This window comes from Anopheles marshallii, chromosome 3 (assembly GCF_943734725.1).
Source record: "Anopheles marshallii chromosome 3, idAnoMarsDA_429_01, whole genome shotgun sequence".
Lineage (NCBI taxonomy): Eukaryota > Metazoa > Arthropoda > Insecta > Diptera > Culicidae > Anopheles > Anopheles marshallii.
Window position 1 is genome coordinate 65032942 of NC_071327.1, and position 25080 is coordinate 65058021.

The window sequence follows — 25080 nt, forward strand, 5'->3', positions numbered from 1 at the left end:
CAGGGGAAAAGGAGTACAACAGCAAAAACAAAAAAACAGAGAGGTGCCAGTATTATTAAATGGCACTCCGGTACCGGTGTAATGTCGGTACCTTTCCGCCAATTCGCCTTTAGAACACTCGAGGCGTTGGTCTATCGGCTTGCGTATTTTTGATGCACCCAGACAGCAGACTAGTGTTACGTCAGGTTTGGGGGGCGAATAATGGGACAGCGAAAGAGCAGCAAGCGATTCCAAAGCGATCGAGGTGGGCACAACATTGGCCAACACGTGTGTGTGTGTGTGGGGTGTGTCCAGAAGTGTATTATGTGGGGTGTCGTTTGCAAGGGTTCGACAAACTGCAGTGCGATCACCGATGCACCGGGCGACAGGTCGTATTTATGCAGCTTAGCTTTCGATGCCTGTTGGACTGTGTTGGTCTGTGCGTCGTGTGCTTTGTTTTGTTTGTTGTTTATACCCGGTTGGTTCCGGCTCCGGTCGTTCGCCTGGCCACTACGTCCGACGCATGCGATTGTCTGCAACGATGATTGAAAAGTTTCATGCAAAAATGTCTATATTAAACGGAAATTGTTTTATAAATGAATCTCTTAACGTTTTTTACGTTGAATAATCTAAATGATTTTAACATTTTGGAGGATCTTTAAATTGTGGTGAGTTGTTCTTGAGCCTTTCGTTCATTACTACTCATCAGAGATCCGTGCAAAAATGGATCATCAGCGCTCAAAATTACCTTTTTTCCAATTTTATTTGCAATTACTCTTAGTTTTAGGCAATTATAATCCTCACTATATCAAAATACTTGAAGAAATTGAAGATCTCTCTTAGTTTCTGAAAACAGAACACTCTTCAGAACCCTACAACAGCAAAGTGAGTTGCAAATCAGAAAACTAATGCAACGCACTCATGCTACGCGATCAAACAGCCAGAAACTTATCAATCTCCCGTGGATCAGTGAAATTGTAACTGGAACCAAGCAAATAGAGCGGAAAAATGACGACAATCGTGTGTTTTTGGTGTGTGTTTTGGTCCGGCGCAAGCACCCCATAGGCAAGCTCCAAAACCCACGACAACAAAAAAGGTTCGTAATGGTTGGAAGCTTTCAATTGCGGGGTTCGAAATTGTACAAACATAAAAAAGAAGGTCTGTCTGGTGAGGCACGGAGATTGAAAACCTCCCCCCCCCCTCCCCCCCTCCCCCCTCTCCCTCGCAAAATGACGGATGAGATGTGCAAAGTTCGCATGACTGCAAGAGACGCATTGGCGAGAACTCTCCGAAAGTAGGCAGTCAACAGCGTCGTGTTCGCCCTGGACAAACGCCAAGCAGTGTGTTGCTGTCCCGATTTCGGTATGGGTTGGCCGCTGCGGAAACCGACGGAAAAGGACGGCCGGATGGCGAGCGCGCTTGTGTATCGCAACATAACAAACCAACGGCTAGATAACGGCGGATGTGACGGATTGTGCTCTCGTGCTGCGATAGTGGCATCGTCTTGGGTCCCGCACCTAGCCGGCAAACGCCTTACGGTCGTTTTGTGTCGGTACCAGCGGTCTTTCCTTTTTCTTCCGTTCCAATTCTGGCACGCCGATGAGCACTGTCATGAGACAGTCTGGAACCGCGGGCTCCTAGTGTGTGGGCCCTGTTGTGCAATCAGCCTCCCGACGCCTCCCCGGAAGCAAATAAGTGACCTAATTTTGACGTCTGCGACTGCAGTTGTACGACGCAAAGTGCAAAGAAGCAAAAATCGATTTAATGATAATGGCGAAAATGGTCAATGGTGCGGTCGCACACGCGGTTCTACCTTTCGCTTGCTGGCTGATGCTGATGAATCGCAATTTATGGTGGGATTTTATGATTTGTTCGTCGAACGATCGGTTCGATGTCAGTGGTTCGAATCAAGTTTCTTTACAATTTCGTCTGGGCTGGTCTGTGGCTCTTATCTCGTCACGAAACCCGATTACCATCTTCTGAAGCATGGTGCTGCGAAACCTTTTGTAACGGTTTTGCAGCGAAAACAGCAGCGTTAGGTGAAGGAAAAATTGAACTACGAGAGAAACGGACTTTAATTTGGTGGCAAATTGTTTGTTGTGGCGGGGTTAAAAAATATTTAACAAAAGAGATGAAATACAAAAAATCCATCACCGCTCGTTACGGGACTCGAATTTTCAATAAAAATGTATTTTCCGTACCCATCCACAAGGCCCAAGCAGCATAAAACATTAGCCTAGGCACAACAACATCGGTGCCGGCTTGTTTTGGTGGTGGTTCGCCAGTTTTATGGTGGTTACGGGAGATGGACACGACGGTTTTGTTTTTTGTTTTTTTATTATTTTAGCACAAGGATGACGGGGCTGACCTGCGCCGTAATGTTGATTAGCATTTTTATTATCCTCCACACACACGCAGTGTTTGACGCTTTATTCAATCATCGCGTAGAAGTGACAGGGACCCCCCAAAGCCATAATCGGATAAGGAAATATGTTGTGTGATTACTCAAGTGAATGTAGTACTAAAACATTGTACGCGTTATACAGGCTGTCTTTAAACGGTGTTCTCATTAGCAGTGACTTGAGGGGTGTTTGCAAAAGATTGAAGTTAAGCTCGTTTAGTTGGTAAAACCTGCGGAATTTATGTCCAAAAACCTACTGTACCAAAATATCATCACATTTGCGTGAGTGCCTTGCAATATTTGTTATGGTTTAATTTATTTATTTTTTTGTTTCACGAAAGACAAACATGCTGAACATGGCATATGCAAATGGCGTACAGAACAATACAACCATTTATTGGAAAGCGTAAATCCTTGTGGTGAAGCGACTAAACCGATGTTCTCCTATTACCACTAAACATCAGCTTTTGTGTCCCTCCTATAATGCGGATTTTTGCTTCCCGTTTCACCGATCACCCTTTGGGCACCCATAAGGATAAGAGGTTCCCCCGTGGGGCTGCTAGGGAGCGAGTCGGGAATGTAAAGCCACCGAAACACAGCAAAGATCTATCGTGTCACGTTCCATTCGTGTAAATTGTGGACATATTTACAACATCCACATTTGCACACTGCTCATCATCGTGCTTCCCGCGGGGGGTTTTTAGGGGGGCGGGGCGCGACGCCGGATAATAAGGTGCAGCGGGGGTGGGCAGCATAATGCTTTATGTTTTTTGTTTTTTTGTTTTTTATTGCAGCAAAAGATCCACGAACGGAACGGCAAGCATGAATTGGTGGCATCAGCACTAGCGAAAACCCATCACTCTTTCGGTGCTGCTGCGGAATGTTAGGGAAGTAAAGGTTCCTTCTTCCATTTCGCTCCCGGTCCCGGTCGGTCTGTCAGCATTATTTAATTTCGCCGAGTGAATCTGGGCGTGAGCTGGGTGAGCGTGCTCGCATCGCAGCCTATGTGCACACCGAAGGCTAACGGTGGGGAGGTAAGCGTGACCTCGTTCGTTTTGGTTGGGTCGGAAAAAGGCAATCGAGTATCGAGGGGCGCGAAAACTCCGGGACGTGTTTGACTGCTCACACTGGTTCCTCAAAGACGGAAAGGCTAACGAGAGTGCATTTTATTACAATCGCGACGGTCGATTGGGACGGTGAGAGTTCCTCCATTGCCGCCCGTCGAAGAAGTCCTGTTTGGGGCTTTTTTTTTTGGCGAGGGGGAGGATGGTTTCGGTCTTCATTCGAAGGGATGTACACCGCCCACATGCTTATATCCGGCGCAGCCCCGTAAACGTCAGTGACTAATTAGTGCAGATTGTTGGGTTTTTATAGATATCGACTGTCAGCTTTACGATACGACACGGTTACGCGGTAGTTGGTTGGAGGTAGATTAATTAGCGGGAAGCAAAACTCCGCTGCACAGGGAGAGCAGGGTGGGAATTTAAGTAGGTAGGCGGGTGTTCTTGAAGACATCCTGCCACGGCCAGGATCAGGGATTGCCATTTGTTGTGCCAAGCTGTTTTTTTTTCTCCGACCAATAAGAAGCGGGACCCACCGGGACCAGGAAAAACAAAAGCAACCGATTCCAAAATGTTTGGAAAACGGAACGTGATTTGGGCGAAGATTTGACATTCGGTTTCGAGCCCATGAATCTGTTTGATGGGAGGCTTTTATGCGAGTTCCGCGTTCTTCGGTGGGGAGTTGTAAAACCGACTCCTGCCGGAAGGCTCTTCAATTAAACTGTTCACCGAGCTGCGCCGGGCCGCGCACGGAAGTTATTTCGTATTCGACATTATGCTACCGTGGCCATTTCGAATAATAACAAACGGCTTTATTTATGGCCAATGGCGGGGAGGTTTTTTTTATTGGAGATCAACCAAAACTCACCAAACCAAACACCCACCACCCGTTGCTCTTTGTTTCCTGACCGGGGGCTCATTACCAGATGGAAGCTTAAGTGCCGCTCGCAAAACAGGGAATTAGAAACTGGGTCACAGCATTTATTCGGTTCTTGGTGTTGGGAAAAACAAACCAAAACCGACTGCTTTGGCGTCCATATTCCAGCAAGCCTGCCTTCCTTTGAACCCCTTTTCTTGGGCGAAGAATTTGTCCGGGCGACAAGTGAAGCTGGAGCTTACGTTTATTTGCAGATGTGTGGAATTAGGAACACACACACACACACCCTCTTACACACAACGAAATAAACACGTGTTTTTCTTTTCTTTATCGTCAAAAATTCTTCAGCGTTAAAGCTCGCTCCGCACAGCCAGCGGCAGCATGTGTGTGTTTCTCGGTGCCTTTATCTTGGTCCGTGATCGTGTAAAAGCACTTGCAACGCACTCTCCCTTCCTTCAACGCATAGAAGTTCTCCGAAGCAAAAAAAAAACATGGCCATCAAACATTGGGCTATAAAATTTGGCTTTATCTTCGTGGCATTGTTTGCGTAACCCAGAAAACAAAATAACGCTTCGACCTGCCGCTTGGGGGGGAGTGTTGTGACGCCACGTGCCCAGTGCGTCCGCAGGTCGGCCAGTGTTTGGCGCCAAAACTCCAAAACGGGTGTGACGGTACCACCGAAAGGGTTGTCCCCCCTCCATCCCCTGCCCTCCCCTGGACACCGAATGGGGTGTGGGTGGGTGCGTAGTATATTGCATTGTACGACCGGGTCCCCGAGTGAACCCGCCAGGAGGCGGCCCGTTTGTGGGCGTCGATTGGATTGGTGCGGCAGGGCACATTATGGCACAGCCCTGTGTGTGACACATTTTTGGCCAATTGTCAACTATTTGGTACCGGAAGTGTCGGTTGCTGGTGGAGCGTGTGGATACGATACGCCCGGGGAATGACATCCGAGAGCAAATATTCGCTCGTTTACAGAGATTGCTGAACACGACACCCGGCCGGATGGGTTGCTTGCTATGCCATATGGAGCATCCACTGGGTCGAATATCTGAATTTATGGAATTTCGATAGAAAATAAAATCCACCACCACACTCCCGGACGGGACCAGACTCGGCGAAATGGTCGTGTTTTGGGGCGAGCGCAAAGACACACGGAGGATGAAATGTGCGTCCTGTGCAACATTTTTGTCCGACTCGCCCAATGTTGCTGACGGGCAGGAATGTTCTTTCTTCATCACACACACACACATAGGCACACACTTTTTCACGGCAAAATATTTTCGGATGTCCCCATTTCTTGCCACAGCAGCACACTTCCCCACCACCTCGGGGAAACCCTCGGGTGGAGTTTTATATCTTGACATTGCCCAACGTTGACTTCGCATTTCCGTTCACGATTGACCTCTAGCGAGCGTCGGCCAACAACGGGATGAGAACCGAATGAAGATCACCGGGGGAGAGGGGAGGGTATCTCCTGAGTCGTGCGGGGCAGAATTTGAGAAGCCGGTTGCGTAAAATAGAATCTCCGCTTTGACTCCGGACTCCGGTGCTCTCAGCGCTGGAAAACGCGAGAAGTACCCGTTGGGCCTGTGTGGAAAATTATCTGAGCTATAATTGATGGTATTTATAGCGTCTCTGAAGAGCCCGTAATGGGAGTGTTTGAGCGCCGGGCACTAAAGTGGAATTCGATGGTGTTTTTTAGCGGCAACAAATAAGCATTGCAAGGGGGCGGCAAAACGGTCCATGCGGTGTGCACAGCATGCTCGCGCTGGGATGGATGGGAAAGCTTGTCGGCCACTCGACCGTTCGGTGAGTAATTTTCGAAACTAACTCTTCTCCTTCGCGCCTACTCCAAGAACACGCGCGTGAACCGTGCATAAGTAGTCTGACGAGCTGACTTGACTCGGTGGAGTTTCCGGCTCGAGAGTGTCCGAGTCACGGGTTCGGTTCTTCGGACAGCCCGACTGCCTGGAGATGATAAGTTTTATGAGATTTCCACTGCTGGACGGATGAAGCATAATGGCCCACTAGTCTACCGTGGTAGACATTTTGCCTACTCCTAGTGCCGCACCCGCAGGAGACAAATAAATGACTGATAATACCTGGGTGCCTTTTTGTGCGGTGTGGCAAAGCAGCAACCATCACCACGAAACTCTCGTTATCGATAATTTCGTTTGCAGTTATAATACGGAGTACGGGTTGTTGTGCAGTACGGCCGTGTTTCTACACTATTAACCAATTTGGCGCCTATATAAAACCCTGCCCCGGCGTCAACGTTTCTGCGGCGGGAGGGGTTTTTTTTCCGTCCGGCTCTGATCGTCGTGGTGTGGAACTCCACTCCAGCATCTCGTGCATCATACGGATACGTAAGATAATGGCATTGAATGGCGGCTCCCTCTTTTAGGGAAAACGGGCGGATGTCGGTTGCGCGGAACGCTTCATTTCGCCCTAATGTCTGTGGGCCTGGGCTTTCTTGCTTTGCTTTCACGCTATGTGTGGTTTTTATCAGAGTGGTTTTTATGAGATTTTTTTTTTGTTGTTGCTTGTTTGCTGGTCCCATATGCAGAGACAGTAAGGCACTGCTGGGTGGGCGCTGGGTAGATAAAAGTTTTCCGATTTGCGGTACGACTGATTTCCAGATATACTCGGATTGCTCTGCCCCGGCAGTGGCTTGCACGGGGGATAAAAGTTTCCAGCAAAGATAGGAGTCAAAGTTTTCCACGGAATGAGAATGTGTGCCCAACAGCAACATCCATGTGTCCGGATGTGGCGTTTGGATTTGGTTTCGAAAAAAAAGGAACATAATTTGTAACATTTTTGCTCGCTGATCACTTCTTGGTATCAGTGAAACAAATCGTTTTCCTAAATTTTACACATCTGGAATATGTTTTATATCCATACACAATCATATAACAACTTTAATGAAGAATAATGCTTATACAGTCAAGTGTCTCTAAGGTAGTGTCTCTCAAAGATAGCAAATCTTCCTAAGATGAGCATTTTTGACAGCAGTCCCTTCATGTTCAATACATTTCTTGTCTCTCAAAGCTGCAAAGTCTCCCTAAACCGCACATTCTCTAAACTGTACATAATGTTTATACACCAATGTCTCTCTAAGGTAGCCGTGTTTTAGTGTTTGCCAATGACAGCTCGTCTTGGCTTCGTTTACAGAGTATGGTTGAAGACTTTTGCCATACATAAATGGTATACCAACCAAGTGTGTTTGTCTCCCAAAGCTGCAAGTCTCTCTAAAATAGCGGTCCCTTCAGCTTTCAGGTTAGAGAGACTTGACTGTATTTAAAATAGCAGAAGCTGTTTCATCATATAAATTGAAGCAGTAAAGAAGAAAGTATATCTTCAAGCATATCCAAACCAGATTATTTGCAATATTGCCTGGATGTGGGGCGATTAGTGGGCGATTGCAATTGCTTCAATATTCTCAGTTCTCTACCTTGTCTCGTCTATTCCTCAATGTTTCAGCAAACACCAACACCAGCCGTGTGCCGATAAACGGTGTGGTTGTTGTGCATCGCTTATGGTGACAAGTTGTTAACAATTGTGTCTGGATCAGTGTCACTAGATGAAGGGGTTGCTTCTCTCACCCGGAGCGCACACACACACACGCTCACAACACGACAGTGTCGCGGTTTCGAAAGGACGTGTGTTGGTGTTAATCTCCTACACGCGTCAATCGCAACCGGGTGGATTAAGGGCACACTTGAGCCACCCAAAAGCGAGCATAATTTCTCCATCTTTTGGCATGTTTCGACATGCACCGACAGCAGATAAGGGCAATGGGGTAAGGTACCGTGATGGCAAGAGGGAATCATCATCATTCGCCGCCTTTGCTGCGGGCATGGGGCATTTTAGGGGTGAAGTGTAGCGAAAACACATTTCGCGGTGCATTCCACCATTTCACCGACGGTTTCGCGGTGTGCGAGTGGGCGCATAAGTGTGTGTGTGTGTGCGTGTAAAATGCTGAAGTAGGCCGATGTTTTCTGCAAGGGGGGGGAGTGAAGGATCCCGCGGGTCGGCGGGCATTATGCCAACCATCAATTGGTCAGCAAGCGTGTCGTTTGCCGTCGGCCGGCGAAAGATTTTCATCGGTGCATTGGTGTGTGCAGTTCGAGGACCCCCTTTCACGGTGCGCTCTAAATTGCTCGTGACGTGATGAAAGTGCTGATTTATTCTTTTTTTTTTCCTTGGGCGGAAAAGCGGGAACCCACCCGAAGCCCCGCGTAGCAAAATGTGTGGCACACGCGTTACATTTTGTTGTGTGTGGTTGCTCGAGCCAAAAGGCTGCGCAGGCCGCCGCCTGTTCCGATGCGGAACGAATGACTCGGTGGTTGGATGGTTGTTCCTTCTCCCTGGCAAACGAGCAGAGCAGTGTGTCATTTTGTGTGCACTCGCAGGGAAGTGACACGACGCAGTCAACGAAGATCGGTGCAGTTTAATTGAACATATACGGCGGTGGCATGGGGAGAGGGTGGCGTTATGTTGCATGTGGCGAAAAGGGGGTCTAGAGAAATGATAGATCTTGTTAGAGTGTAAAATTGTCCGTCTTTCTTTTGAAGAGTGAACGTCAATATTGAAAAAGGTAGCTACCGTTTTATGGTTCAGCCAATTCCATTGGTTCCACAGTGAGTTACCAGTTTTGCTGCAAAAAATTGAGGTATTCTAAGGGCTAATATTGTATTACTAATGGAAATTATTATTTTTTGCTACTTTTCACGGCGAACTTTGAGTATCAGAAGTCACATAAATACAAGATTTAATCATTAAACAGGTTAATTAATTGGATTTTTAAATTAAGTACTAAATTGGTTAACATTATCAAACACACATCTTCAGATGCTCAATCGTTTAAAAGGAGTATTTCTTATTTCAAACACAATGAAATCACAAGCAAAACATTAGCAGCGCACTGTTGTTTATGGCGGAAGACGGAAAGCAAGGCCTCGACCGCATGACCGGTTGGTGGTTTGTGCATAGGCTTCTGGCAATCGTAATATGAGCGAGATAAATTGTGCAGCGGCGTGATAGCGACGCCATCGGGGTACGACGGTGGGCAGGCGGTGCCGGTTGGTCGGTTTGGGCTTTATCATAGGGCTAATTGAAGTGCTCTTGCTTGTACCGTGCGTTAGCGTTAGGTTGCTGGCCGTGGCGTGTTAGTGCTAGACGAGACGTGAGCCGGTTGACAACGCTTGGTGATCCATGCCGGGTGGTGGTTGGACAGACAGCAGCGATCATTTAATTAAATCACTGTCACATGATAAATAAACTCGTTCGTTTTTACCGGTTAGGTTACCGTGCACCGGAGTTGATCGTGTGTGTTTGTGTGTCGGATTTGTCCCGCACAAGAGGATGAAAGAGAAAGTTTCATCTTCAATCGGTGGTATAGACACTTGGCTTTGCCTTTAAGGAGGAGGAAACATCGCACGATATGCGCGGAACTTAACAATGGTTTAGAAAACTTTTGAAGCTATTTTCAATATATTAAGGTTACAATCTGGTCTTCTGCAACATTCATTTCTATCAAGTCAGACAAGATCGGACAGAACGAAGCCGGTGTAGAAACCAATGGTCGAAGCTGTCGCCACCCATCGACGAGTTTATGAAGATTAAATTAGGCGACAGACGATGGGAACGAAACTGTTTTTATGCTGACCATCCGACCAGCCCTGGACGAAGCGATCCCATAAAGCCCTTAACCAAATCATCACAAACACGCTTCCGCCATTCGAAGTGCCACTTGGCGCTCGTCGTGCTCTTTGCCTTGTGAGGCTTGTGACGTGCGTAAAATTGATTAGTGCAAGAAGAAAAGAAAACAGAGCATCCGAAAGTAAATTAATTAGCACGACTTTCTCGTCTTACTATCGGCCACTGAAAGCAACGGTAAAGGAAATGCTTCCAATTGTGAGAATCAAGTTTGGTTGATGAGACAATACTCGATTGAAGCTGCTGGGCCGTATCGGTTGCTTATGTAACGAGCATGATTAAGAGATTTGGTTGTTGAGTCACAAAAGTTCGCATTTTTCATGGAAATTGTTGGGAAAATCTGGAACAAGAGTCAATTTGTTATGAGTGAGGTTTTTAAAAAATACAATAATAGCAAATAATGCAAAAAAAAAAGTATTTTTCCTCACCCTCTTGGGTGAAATATTGGTAAAAGGGGCGAATGCATCCAATACTTCACGAACCCTCGCAGTTGTTTTACTTCGAATGGAAAATCCTCCCGCGCTAGTCATTCGGCTACATCACAGCAGAACAATCAATTAGAGGTGAGTAGGGTAGAATCGACCCCGTGCGCAGGGGTTTGTTGGCTGCTGGTGGCAGGTCGCATAATTCTGGCCGTTCGTCGAAGGGCCATTTACCAATCGTATGCCAAAAACACGCGCAAGATGGATAGAACATTGGAAAAGAAGGTAATAATTTCGTTCGTATATGCTTCCTGCTTACGGCAGGGATGATGCACACAAGCGAAAATTGGTTTTGTTCATGATTTTTTTGTTGCCTTTATTCGGTATGTATTCTGGCAAACATATTCGCTTGCCTCCTTCATTCCAGTTTGAACTTCATAAAATGAAAATTTTCCCCTTGTTCCGGTCGGTCGAAGGTTTTTCAGCTACCATTGCAAACGAAGGAAGATGTATTTGGGTCACGGAATCTCGGCCTTAATCCTTCACCGCACATGTGTTTGGCTCGGGTGGGAAGGGGGGTCGTTTGTATGCCGGAAATGCTAAATGTGACGTTCCGACTTATTTCAATTTGGCCAAAGTGCCGAATGAATAAATTAGGATGGCATTCGGGTGGGAGTGGGGTTGGGGGATAGGTTAATTGGTAAAGTTCGGAGTGATTATGTAAAATATTAATTTATCCCTCCGAGCCACGAGGTGAGTTGCCACCACGGTGACACGGTGCGGTTACTTCATTCTTGTCCAATCGGTGGACGGAATATTTCGTCTATCCTTTTTCTAACACAAAAAAACACTTCAATATACCGACAGTTCCTGGAATGTGTTGGGTATTCATATTCAAATTTGTTGAAAGAATTGAACCCATCGAGGCTTGGAATTAGTGACACGATCCTGTGGTTGAACTTTAGAAACAAATTTCGACCAAAAGTGAAATGGGAAAACGTCTCGGGAGGGGGGGGTTTTTCTATCGCTTTGCTGATCGGTTGTTTGTCGGATAGGAAAATAGCGTGCCGCCAGGCCAAGGGAAAAGGTTTGACGTTTGTGCTTCCTCACCAACCGGTTTGTAAGGCGTCATGTTCATCAAAGTTTTGTCCTGAAATTACATGCCAAAAGCTTGTTGGACCGTCAACGCCGGATCAGGCGCCGAATGGGATTTGAATGAGTTGAATTATTTATTTGGGTTTAGCGTGGAAGCGCACGCGAAGGGGGAATGCATTTGGGGAAAGCCAATTATCTGCTTTCGTAGACTGTTAATAAACAATAAATATAAAAAAACACTATTTCTCTTTTATGGACCTTCACAACATTATTCCTTTACTGATTGCCGTCATTAGGTTTGTTTGCATACGGGGACTACACCGAATGTCTTTTTCGTGGAACTTTGATTCGTATGTAATAAAAAACTGTTCAAACTTTGCGACTGAGTTCGACGATTCTTACACCTTGATGTAACACCACTTTGATGATATCCGTTGATGTCACCCGTTGTTGGCTTTGGAACATTTGTCGTCCCTTCAAAATGTCACGATGGTGTTTTTTTTTCTTCTCGTCGAGTCAGAGCTGTACTTTTCACACCTCGTTAATGAACGCGGTAAATAGATTACATGAAATCATCATCATGTATAAACATGCACGTGTTCCTGGTACTGAGGATGGTCAGCGATCTTTTGAGATACGATCGAAGCAGGTGCCCGGTATGTATGAATAACCATGAAGTAAGAGAGTAAATGTTGGCAAAGAATGACACGAATGATGGTCGCCAAGTGGAATGTTGATCGTCATTCTAGCGATCCGTGATGGCCAACGATACGCCACGTCTACGATTGGACCTTTTTGAAGATATTTACCTTCATTGTCACTGTTTAAACATCTATGTTTATAAGCATATATACATTTCTTCGGAAGAATTCTAACGTATTAAGACCCCAACATTCGACGACTAATGTTTGTGTGTGTTTTTTCTTCTCTCTCCGCTTCATCATTACAGATCCGTGTCAGCTGACAATCAGTACGAAGCGGAGCGCGAAGGTTTGAGCGAAATAATTGCCACCCCACGGTACCTGGAGTTCCTGAAAAACTATCGCGAGGAAGCAGCAGCCACGGCTGCGTCCGAAACAACGCTTGCCGTCTCCGCCTCGCCACGCTACATCGAGGTAAGAAAGGGACGCATCGTGCTCGAATCGTCCTCCCAGCCACAGCAGCCACCCCCGCTCCCGATCCGCAACGGTGGCCTACACCCCCCCGATGGGGAAAAGACTGATCCTCAGCACCAACCGCTACACCATGGCCGTGATTCGGTTTTACGAATCAACCGTGAACAGAAGGTACCCGGTGGATGTCCGATGGTCTCCCCGGCTTGCCCGGATGCCGGGATCGAGAATGAACCATCCATCCCGTTCCCGCCCCTACCACCATCGCCACCATCCTCGCCGACGGTACGCCAAGGATACAGCCCGAGCGCTTCTTCACCCCTGCACGAGTGTGGGAAACTTGTGCGGAACACTTCCGGCTCGGTTTCGGACTCCTGCAAGAACACGGTAAGAGCACACCGAGCATAATTAAATCGTTACACTGTTCGCTTCTTTTTTAGTCTCTCTCTCGCTTCGAAATGCACATGATTGACCGAAAAGGCCCCGAAATGAGTTGGTAGCCACGGTGCTGGAACGGATCAAGCGGACCACGCCTGGAAGGGGGAACCAAGCGGTGGGAAGTTATGCTGTTGTTGATGTTTTAGCTCGTAAAGCGCAACCATCCGTGTACGTCAGAGTGAACCTCTCCGCTCGACGGTGGTGGTGCTTATTTTCCCACACACTTGCCATATGCCGGCCGCACTTTCATGTGGGGGATGTGCATCGCGAACGGTGAAGAATGAGCTTCTTAGTGCCCGAGCCTGTAGACCTCTGGTGGTAGCGCTACCCAGTGATGATCTGATACCGTTTTGCGTTTTGCATTCGAGATCTTGGGATCGCGATCGAAACAGGTCGGGTGCGCCGGGTTGCGCTGACTTTTACCCTACTTCGGTTGTTGTTCGGTGCTGCTTCCAGCAATTATGCTGCGCTCTCATCCAGAACCGAGATCGACCGACCGGCGTATTCATGGAGCGTTATTCGTTCTTTCCGTTTGGCTGTGTTTTCTTTCCAACGAACGTTTCGTGCGTTCGTACGTACGTACGTTCGGAGTGTCACGCTTTGCTTTCCGAAAAGTGCGCGCGTCCCCCCCTCCGGTACGGTCCGTTGCGTTCTGCGTTTGAGAAGAGAAATTGTCTTGCTGTGACTCGGTCGGTGCGGGCGCGGCTGTTACACTTGCAGCGACGTGCGTAACATTTATTGCGACCATGCGGCTGTACGCACGCTGTGATGTACGCAAGATGGGATCGAGATCGAGATTGGTGGATGGGTTTCCTTTAGCCCAATGTGTGGTGGAATGTTATTTTTTTTGCGCTTCCTTCTCACTGCCGCGCGCGCGTTAGTGAACCGCACGGAGATAGGCACAATTGAACACGACCACAAAACGGGACATGGGTGGCGGTAGTTATGCCGTGTGGAGTAGAACATTTAAATCACAAATGGATACAGTTACACAGTTGTGTGAGAAATGGGCGTGAGGCTTCACAGCGTCCGTAGCACAAAAACCTTATGTGCGCGCCGGCATTTTGCCAACAAATCATCGCCATTGTTTTCTTTGGCTTGGATTTTAGAACGGGTTGTTCGCGCATGTTAGCGCACTAAAATATGTTTATTTTAGTCCATTACACCGTGGAATGGAATGGTCCGGTTATTAGGGCAACATTCTTTCTGTTGCGGGATTCCAATGCCGACAGGCTGAAAGTAATATGTATTATTCATGAGGCAAGAATTAAAATGCCATTATTCGGTAATTAATAATTATTTCCTTCCGCACATGTAAACTGGCGACGAGTTACTGTCTCTTTGAACTGTAAAGACTTATGTTTGTGGATAGCTGTCATTATGTTTCATAAATTGTTCCTATGCTAGATACGTTTCATGAATTACTTGGGTTATATATATGCGACTTATAGTTTCTTGTGTTGAACAATAAACATTGTTCTAAACAAGGGATGTTTTATGTGCGGGGGTTAATGCCGCATAAAATATTTCTCCAAAAAAAAAAACTAAATCTCTATGAAAGAGAAAGGATAATCCAGCATTAAAAATTCAGACCACAATAAATAATACATTTTTTCGTCTTTTTTTTAGCGCACCGTGGCTTAATTGGCAAATGTGGTTGATGTTGCGCAAAGATAAACGACGACGTAAATGAAGCCGTTTTTCTCACAAAGCTTCATTCGTTTTCGAACAATCGTCCGGTGGTGAATGAAAACGGGCCAGAAAATCACAATAAAAGCGCAAACAAGGAGCTGAGCGAACCGAGAAAAAAAAAGAAAGGAAAAACAACTACAACCTATTAGCGGTCCATCCATCACAGCATAAGGCGTCACATTTGCAAGTGGTACAAATGACAGTTTAGTGGTGGGCTACGACTTTTATTTAGCATGGAGCTTTTTTTTGGTTGACCATAAACGCTCCCGCGCGTGAAGAAGGTGATGAAGAGGAACAATAATCATAATACAAAATAAACAAACAAATATTTTGCCCACAATGGTGTGTGCGGGACCGCCACAAACAAAAAAAAAGCACGCGTGAAGAACGCCAAATGCCAGCCTATTGATGTGCTCCGGTTGTTCCGGTGACAGTGTATTTTTTATAAATAATTCATCCATGGCAAAAGGCAGAACGATGTTACGCGGTTACGTGCTTAGCGCTGTTAGTTGTGGGCTGTGTGTTTTTTCTTGTTGTTGTCATGCATGAACTGTGCTTTGGGTGATGGTGGAAGTTATTGAAGAATGACGATGATGAAAGCTTCTTTGCCCCCATCTCGGTATTGAAAGATAGTTTTTTTTTCTTCTTCCGCACCATTTTCTCTTGCACGGCTCGCACGGATTATTTACAATAAAACGGGCAGTGCGTTGGCGGTATTTATGAATTGCTAACGAACCCGCGCTCCCATCTCACAGGACTGTTGGCTGGTGGCTTAAGAAGAGAAAAAAAAAGCTATGCGGAATAAGTGCTGAGAAGCCGGGGCAAAAGCACATTTATAAAATGGAACACGCTTTCTCTAGTAGATCGCATGCTTCCTTTGCTTTCGTGCCGGACCATTAATTGACTTGTTTTATCATGATGTTATGCAAAGAAGAGAGGAGAAAAAACGGGCCAAAGCTCCGTGCCACCAGCGACACCACTCGATGCTTCCAGGTTATGCGTGCGCGTCGTTAATGAAAAATATCATGTAAATCTCGATGCATCATTACACTTGCAGCAGCGCTCGGTGTGTCTGCTGTGCGTGAAGGTGAGAAACTGATGTGCAAATAGCGATGGTCATGTCGGAACTTGCATTCAACAGTACATGCTACAGCGCGTCGATTGCACCGTCACTGTCATCGGGCGATCGGCCAGTAAACGAGCTGCGAGATAGAAAGCAAGCTGGGGTGTGCGAAAGGGGTTTATGTAATTTATTTTTACCAGATCATAAATTCTCCTTTTTAATGGCGAGAGAGGAATACGTAAATGGGGTTTATATTCAGCATTCATCCGGATTTGGTGGAAATCCTTTTTTTTTGTTATTGGTGTCTGAGAGTCCAGATGTTGCATTGAAACTTTTGTATTGTTTTCACCTCTGTACTCAGCTGCGGAAGGTTAAGAAGCAAAAAGGAAGGATTATTGAAAAGAGGTACAGACATCGTGTGGAAGTTGTGAGGTTCACATGGCAGCGTTATAAATCATCAAATAGTCACATAAATAGCCATTCGAATCATGAAAACATAAAAAGTCAGTAACTTTGAAGGAACTGCGAGTAGTTTATCGATGAAATTCTAGGATTCCTTGGAGAATATTAAATCATTTTACAAACTTCAATCCGTGGAGCTTCATAACAAAAATTCAGACATTTAAGGCTCATAAATCGGCCATCTCATACCATGTTCACCACACTATCGCGTCAACAAAATCCAAAGCAAGTTCCAGCTGCAATGCCTCAATTGCTGTGATTATAATCAAACAGGATTCGAGGAGATGCATGACCCACATAAATCAAGTGGGCTATTATGCAACGTCGTAAACATCGTACCGGCGCACCGTTTGATGGCCATTAGACGGCATTATTATCGAATTATATTGCCCCAGCACACACAAGAAATGCACAAGAGCACTTTGAAGCGCTTCAAAAAAAAACCATGAATCGATTTTTCATTAGAAAAAGGCACTAACAGACAAAAAAATAAAATCACCGAGTCGGTCGTTTTGTGGCCATTGTCCCATGTTTCGTATCAAATAAAAACAAACCTAATGGCAACAGCAAACCAGCCACCCATGGGAACGCCATCAGCGCGTAATTTGATGATCATGTGTATCCATTAATGGTCGCGTATGCTGTGCGTAAGGTGTGCGCGCAACCCTCTCCTTTTCGGCGCATTCAGTCGTTATGCTTTCGTCGTCGTCCGTGGATGTCGCCGGGTATCGCGCCCGTATGCAAATGGGGCCTTTTGCGATGGGTGCCGGCTTTTACGTAAAGGAGAATAAATAAAACAGGTTCCCCAGGGCTTGTGCGAGAAGCCTACCCTTTTTGCGCGATGGCAAATCCTCCCCCCACCCTCCTCCCCCCCTCCCATCGTAGGTTGAACCGATCCGGATGGCGACGGTGTTTGCGGGCACAGTTTTCACTCCACAAATCCGAAGTCGGTTGGTCGAAAAATGAAAAATAAAGGTAAATAAAAAAAGGGATGGAAGGAGAGGTTAAAGAATTCGTAAATAAAGGGTGAAAGAGGCAAATAAATAAAAGCACTGGCAAATATAGAATACGCGTACGGCACCGTGCATACTCTGGGAACCATCAAAGCGTTTTTGCTAACGATGTGTTTTTCCTTTCGTTTGCCGCTTTGCCAAATGATCGCTCGCTAAAAAGTATGACAAACCGCACTACGGTCGATCGGGTTCGGTGCCACCTCGTTATTGCGTCTCTCCGGTCGTTGCCGGTGATTTATGGTTGTGACACCACCGTGCAGCACACATCTTTTCGCGAAAAGCAAACATTCACCTTCATCGGTCATCGGAATGGAAGTCATCTCGGCAGTAGCATCGGGGAGGGAGGGGTGTTTGGGTCAGTGCAAAATATTAAACCATATCTTCCGCCAAAGATTGACAGCTAACCATCGCTCATCGGTCGGGGCGATCGTTCGGGAAAGGATGTGCGCTTGGGCAAATGTAAACCACGCTTTGAAGCGGTAGTGCAATAAAACACGCACCATCGATACGTTGCTTCCTGCCCAGAACTTGGCGTGTAATCTTAGACCTCCCATCTATCAGAACGACCCGCATCAGCTTGTCTTACGGGGGCCCCGCAAGTGAAAGTGTTGGAATGAGCGGTTTGAAGCGATTGTCTTTTTCGTTGGCCGGTTTTGCGCCACGCCAGTTCGGAAGTGAACATTTGAAGGGAAAGCATGGTTTGTAAACAGCACTCTTTCTGGGAAGCGTCAAATCAGATGCAGCAACACAAGCGCGACGCCAAATGCGCCGGATGCGGCGCACCGTACGATACGAAAGAGACCCTTCCCGGCTGATCACAATTGCGCTCCGGACGCGCGGCCCAAACTCCTCGCCATGGTGGCACTAAGAGGTTGAAAATAACTCCAAATCTTGGTCGTTCCTCCAGCGTTGCTGTACCGCCGGCCTGTTAATCCCGTGCATGGCCCGAGTTGCGGGTGGTTGTGGTTGTTTTTCTATTTCCTCTATCGCTAGAACTCGGCTCCGTTGCACGCTTTTCCACGGGGTCGTTGTTTTGATTTGGGTTTCTTTTGGCTTTCGGCTGTTTTTAAAAAAGACGCGCTGAAAGATGAGTGGAAACTAATCAAGCCATAGATCAAAGCACGGACCAAACCGGAACGCGGCCCGCTCGAGAGTGTGTTTTGTAAAAAGCGAGACGGACGGAGTATGGGGTGCGTTCCCGTGCGGTTCGTTGGTGTTGCTCCGTAAATGCGTGAATGATTTTAAAAGCCTTTCGGTAGTGACAGTGGAATCAAAAGGGCAAACCAAAAGAAAAAACCGACTCGCATGAAAAATTACACACTTATCGGCCGATGACACGACACGGAGCGGGGGATGAATGTTTTGTCTGGGAGGCATCGTGTTGAACGCGGCTGATTGATGCATTTAATTGTCCTGCATTATGTCTCATTTTTTTCTTCGCAATTGTTTGAAGTAGATTTGATTTTTAGTGTTGTTTTTTTAAAATAATGCTACATTTTAAATTAATTCTAGAAACCCCCAAAATGGTGTTAACGTTATTGTTTTTTTTTTCTTCTAATTTTCATTTGGAACAGGAATTGTTGGAAGCTCGCATTGCGGAACTAGAAGAGGCCTTATTAAAGCTACAAGAACGAGTAAACCAAGTAAGTGTGGTGGACGAAATGTTGTGTTACAAAATCCCTGTCGATTAATCGAATGCTTCGCTGTCCTGCTAAGCAAATTGTTAATCTCACTTTGTCTTAATTTTTACCTCACGCCAAGAGCGTTTTTGTTGTAATTTTTCCTTCATTTTCCCAAAACCAAAAAAAAAAAAAAAAACGGCGCAAAGAGTGTCAATATTTTGTTCGGTAGCAGAGGGAAAGACTCGAAGTTCGGCATAAATTGCGTTTCGTTTTGCGAACAGCGGTGGGGTGGGAGTTTGTTTTCAGCCCAACGCTTTCCGTGTGCTTTTATTTTTTGTTGCTGTGTTTCGTTCCAAAAGCAGACCACCGGGGGCTTAACTATCAATTCCGTTGAAAGTTCTACGTGGGGAGAAAAAAATCGAAAAACTTCCAGGGGCTCAGAAGGACTTAAGGCGTAGTAGGGACGAATAAAAATGGGTTTTCTTTAAAGGTAAAAGACGGCAAGGACGATCTCGGCTACCTACTGCGTAGATTCCGTACTAAAGGAAGCACGGAAGTGACAAAATGTCGATTTCCTATCTTGATAAAGGAAGTTTACCACTGTTTTAGCACAAAACAAATGGTTTGAACTTTTTTGCTTAGAAACAAAAAAAAATCATAAAACATGGTTTTCTACGCTACTTCTACGCTGGATTTTCATGCACGATTGATTTTTTTTGTTCAAATATTCCCAGTTCCAGAATAACCTCTCCAGTAGATGGCTCCCTTTACATCGCCACACATTTCTTCTGGGGAAAAACTCCTTTTTCCTGGGGTAAGGTTGAACATTTAAGTTCGTTCTTCTGGCGAATCGTTTTCCCACCCGAACGGGCGGTGGAAACGATGGAATTGAAAGAAAATCTCTTTGTCTTTGCCGAGAGGGTCTAGGCTTTTTGCCGTTCGAGGGGGGTATACAGTCGTGACATAAGCGGGGAGCACGGAGACCCACCAATCCGTGGAATGATTTCTCGAGATGATCTGTTATTTGAATTATCCCCGGAATTGGTTTTATAATCTGGCAATCGAAGCGAATCAGTTCCCTTTTTGAGGGCCCATTTTCCTCACCTGATTGCTTCCACTTATTGCGTTTGCGGTGTGGAGTGTGTGGCAAGTAGGGAAGGTGGTGGGCCGGTTTGCCGAAACCGCCAACAGACGCCAGACATTTTGCAAACTCAACTCAATATTTCTGTGTGACAGGAAATTTCATTATGGGTTCATATTGTTTGAATCTGTCTCCGTAATAAGCTGGAATGAAGTTCGCACCATCAGTTGAATGGCATTGAAATGTGTCTTGAAATTGCGTTATTTTATTACGCTTTAGTGGTGCTTTAAGATGGAAATCGATTGAATATCCACTCTCCATCTTGAGGGTTTTTTTTTATTAAGATCAATGCAGTAATGTCTAACGAGAGGCTAAAGCTCCTTCTGTGACTCGAATTGTTTGTGATAATTTGATAAATTAATTGTATAAAGGTAGAAAGTGTCTTTTACTTGCAACAGGGGAACTGGATAGAAACTAAACTGGAAATTGAAACCTTTTTAAGTACAAAAGAAAGAGAATGTAAAGGATTATAGCCGTCGTTAGCACCGAGGGACAATAGAAGACGTCAAACATTGACTTCAGCTTTAAACTCATTATTTGCTAACAAATTTAAATTTAAGAAAGTTCTGAAATTCTCAAATAGTTTGAAATGCAATTCTCTCTAAATCTCATCCCAATTTACAATACTTTCTTTCTCAGTTCTTCAATAAAATGGTGCTAAACTGAGAAGAAAAATGTATTGAAGAGTTGAGCCGCCTTCAAGTTCGGTCTGAAGTCAGTAGAAAACAGATATAATTTTACACCCCCTACGAAATAAAAGGCAAATGTATTGGTGAGCTCAACATTGCAGCTATGACACGCGGTCAGGAAGTCAGGACATGCCAACATAAAACATAACAATAATAGAATTTTGCAGTTCCTTTGTAGAAGAAACAGGAAACGGAGGCAAATCTTGATGATAAATGCACAGCTTAAACCACGAAGCGTTTTTAAATAAAACATTCCGCATTTGAATGCGATGGATTGAACGTTTTAAGCAGATTGGAGTCCCCATAACACTCAAGAAAGCAACCGGACACACACATCAACCGTGGGTTTACGTTGGGTGCACGAAATTTCTTGTTTATGTTGTGGAGCCCTCGGGCCAGTCCGATGTTGGCTGGATCGTCCCTTCACGTACCTTCAATTGGCGTTGCGTGGGGAACGGCATTTTATCACCGTGCTGTCCCGGGACCGGGACGTTTCGTTGGTGAGTGAATCAGACATCACACCGCGCGTGGTGATGCGAAAAACGTAGGTGTTTTCCTTTCCGCGATTGGTTTCACATCACATCGCATGCAACACACACTAAACAGCGTGTATTGATACACCTTTTACAATCAGTTCTGGCTACTCGTGTGTGGGAAATGCCTAAGTACTGTCCCGACACCGAAAGGAAGTAGTGTTTGTGTATTGGTAGAACTGATCGACACTGTTGGCTTAACCATCAGGGTTGATGGGAAGAAGCATTAACAAAAAAACCCCCACCATCGGTTACCATTGTAACCATCGTGTGCCCGGGCCCTTTGTCCCGGTCCCGGTTGTGTCTGTGTGCAGTTTCACGCACATGTAGCCCCCGCAACCTGGACTGGAGCATTATGGAACACCAGTGGAAGTATGGTCCCAGGGGATCGTTTTCAGTGGTAAAGAGTGAGTCTTCCCGCACAGGGCAACCGGGTGGACCCGGGTCCGTAAGGTAGGTGGCAGAGAACGGATTCAGGACCGGTCTCATCCGGTCCCGAGGTTTTACGGTGTGTGTATGGGTGAAGATAAAATCTTGCTTTATTACCCGAAATATGATCCGCATTTTATTACCGATGCCACCATCCGCTCCACCCTTCCCGGGGGGGAAGCATCCGATCGGTCGATGGCGCAAGGGCGAGGGATTGTTTTTGGGCCGTATTCTTCCGGTGGCGGTAGCAAACAATGCGTCTGCTTAAAATTAATTCACTCGCAAAAAAGGGAGCTGTGCTGTGCGATGTGACAGCCGTACACAACACCCCTACGAAAGCGAGAAGTATCGTCAAATTTATGTCAGGTTTTTGTTTTGCTGCACCGTTCCTTATCCTTCATATCGATATACGCTTCCTCCGGGCGGCATCCCAATGCAAAAAAAAAAAATGGGATGTGTTTAGGACAGGAAATTTCGCAAATTCACCCTACCGGTGCCGTTTGGTAGCGCTGTTTACCAAGTAATTGATTTTGCATAAGTAACATTGAGTGGAAAACGATTTTTCATAGCCCTGAAAAAAACGGTCCTGGTGGAAAAAAACAGGGCAGTGCCGATATCACTACCACCGACGAACGTAGGGTGCTTCCTGGCGCCAATCGCCCTTTCTGCTGTGTGCAATGTTGGGCGGGGGGAGTATCTGAGTTCTGAGCGGACCAAAAGTCCGCCCTCGTCCTTAGCATGCGTTTTGTGCCTTCGGAAAAACCCCCAAAGCCCAAGGAAATCCCCCGGCATGACTAAGACGCCGTACCACCACCGCCGTGCTGTGTACGGCCCGGAGTCGTCCGTTGTCGTCTCGCTAATGAAAACGAAATGAATGTGCTTTACTGGCGCCAAATGGAGCGTACACACCCAGGGCGCTTTTCGTTCGAGTCATTTCACTTTTCCGTACTTGTGCGTCGTTAGATTTCGGGGCTGTTTTTGTGTCCGGGCTCCCTCCTCTCGGAACAGTGTTTGTGTGCGCGTTATAGGCGTTTCAGCGGGACAAACACTTGCTACGACAAGGACCCGGAGTCCGTTTTTTTTTTTGAGGGGAGGAAGTGACCAGTGCGGGGGGTGGTTAGGGTGGTCGAGTGAATTGTGGAAGTAAAAAGTGAATAGAGTTACAAAACATTCCCCACTGGATGACCTTATCGTGATATGTGGGGAATGACGCAAAAAGGGAGAAGGGGTAGGTTGAAAAGGGGGGGGGGGGGGGGGGGACATTTTCAATAACACTAACACACACTGCACTGTGCAGCAGTTGCCCTTGTTGTTAGTAGTTGGGTAACAAACAAGCAAAAAAAAAAGGCCCATGGAAGCACTCCCAGCCGAACGGGTCAGGACGAGTGTCCCTTTGGACTAATACCATACAATCGGGCCAATTACATCGCGTTCCGGAAACGGGTACAAACACACCGAAAGGCCAAAAATGTGCACATCTCGTACCGATGGGCAGATGGGCAGGAACCCATCCGTCACGTGGCGTGGTGGCAAACGTGATGACCGCACACAGCGAGGCACAAACATGAATAATTGATGACTAAGAATTATTTTGATTTCTAACCACTATTCCGGCTACATGGTGGAGCGCATGGAAAGTACACAAATGCTTCACAATACTACTGGCCCGCGGACAGTTGGACTGTACTGTGCGTGTAATGAAATAAGCATGCCGTGGATGGCTTTATTCGGTTTTGATAGCAAAGAATATTACTTAACAGATTAACGAACCGACGCTTGGGATAAATAATTGATTTAATTATTGTAAAAGTACTTAACTTTAATTTAATTTCTTGGTCGATTTTTGGTGAAATTGAATGTCTTGAATATTGATCTGCTCGTCTTGTATAGATGAACTAATTTAAAGTTAACATTCAGGCAGGTTGTGTATTGGTAGCGGCGCTGGTTTTCACACGACAGGACTGGTCCAAAATCCCATCCGGACCAATGACTATCCGGCTATTTGGTAACATTAATTGTAATAATACAGAAAAGGCTTGTACTTAATCCTCACTTAACTTCACCTTGATTGTCTAGAATTGGACGAGAATATCATGTCCAACGGTGTCATCGAGGCTTCATCGAGGATGAGGACATCTTATCCACAGTCTCCTATGATGGACTTTCATATTCGATGAGATCCCTGACTAGATCGCGGGCGGAGTCCGGTAAGGTCGGGAACCTGTTCCAGAGGGTTGATGTTGAGGAAAAACTGCTCAAAAATCCAATATAGGAGATCTTCCTTAAAAGTTTAAAGAATCGAAGTAATAAGCGTCCGATCACTTCTGAATGGCTCGGAGGAGTATTTATCCTTATATTGCTGATTGCTTTCCTTAACAATTATCAAATTTAAATTAACATGGAATGTTCATAATACTTGAACCAATTATGCGCGGATCAGGAGTAGTCTGAGCAGTTTTGAGCTCTTCGCAGCAGTCTGGAGCAGTCCGGAACGGTTCGGAGCTCAGGAGTTGATCTTGAGTTGTCAGATCCCAAGTAATATGGAATGTTCATAATATTTGCAGTAGTTAAGAGGAATTCAGAAGTAGTATGAGCAGTTTAGAGCTATTCGTAGCAGTTTGGAGCTGTCCGGAGCTCAGGAGTTGACCATGAAATTTCACCAAGAATCGAGGTCCTAGTTGCGAGGTCGAATTGGGTTCGTAAGCACATTACAGACTTGGAGGAGATCAAAAATGATTCTGAATTTATATTTATTTTCATCGGTCCCATCACTAAGAGCAGAAACTCCACTATCAATGGCTGTTTTCTTTCCAACATTAAAAGCTTTATAGTAATTGAATTATGTGCATTTGTTTATGAAGCACCATTGGCACACAGTCACAGGCATATTTTATTGCATATTCGGAAATGGAATATTTGACTGCTCCAGTAGGCGCGAGAAGGCGCCTCCTTTAATCCTATGCGCCACTTAGTGGCTTTTCATTTGATTGGTTCTATTGCTCATCGCTTCATTGACATGAAATAGCGGAACATTTGGAGTGTGGCCCTTTCAAGGGTGGGGGCTATCTGAAAACACAACACAAACAATAAAGAAACTCGAACGAACGCAAGCGACCGGCCATGCACTGATGAATGTTGCCAGGCTGGTAAATATGCATAGCATTATGCTTCATTATGCTGCCGAGACACGCGTATGACATTCGTCCGCAATATAGGTTTCGGGGCGGGTTTTTATGTGTGTGTTTTTTTTGTTGTCCATTTTTATTCCATAGCGCACGCTTTGCTTTAATGGCAGCGCTAATGGGACAGAAAGGGAGCGCGCACGGCAAG

The 25080-nt window shown here is 45.9% G+C and overlaps 1 protein-coding gene across 1 annotated transcript in view; it reads left to right on the forward strand.

Annotated features, from left to right (window-relative positions):
• Positions 1-25080, forward strand: part of LOC128713352 (uncharacterized) — a 47404-nt gene that overhangs the window by 17158 nt on the left and 5166 nt on the right. The window contains exons 2-3 of the mRNA XM_053808210.1: positions 12506-13055; positions 18911-18979. Of these exons, the coding sequence (XP_053664185.1) occupies positions 12506-13055; positions 18911-18979 (619 nt within the window). The remainder of the gene's footprint in view (positions 1-12505; positions 13056-18910; positions 18980-25080) is intronic.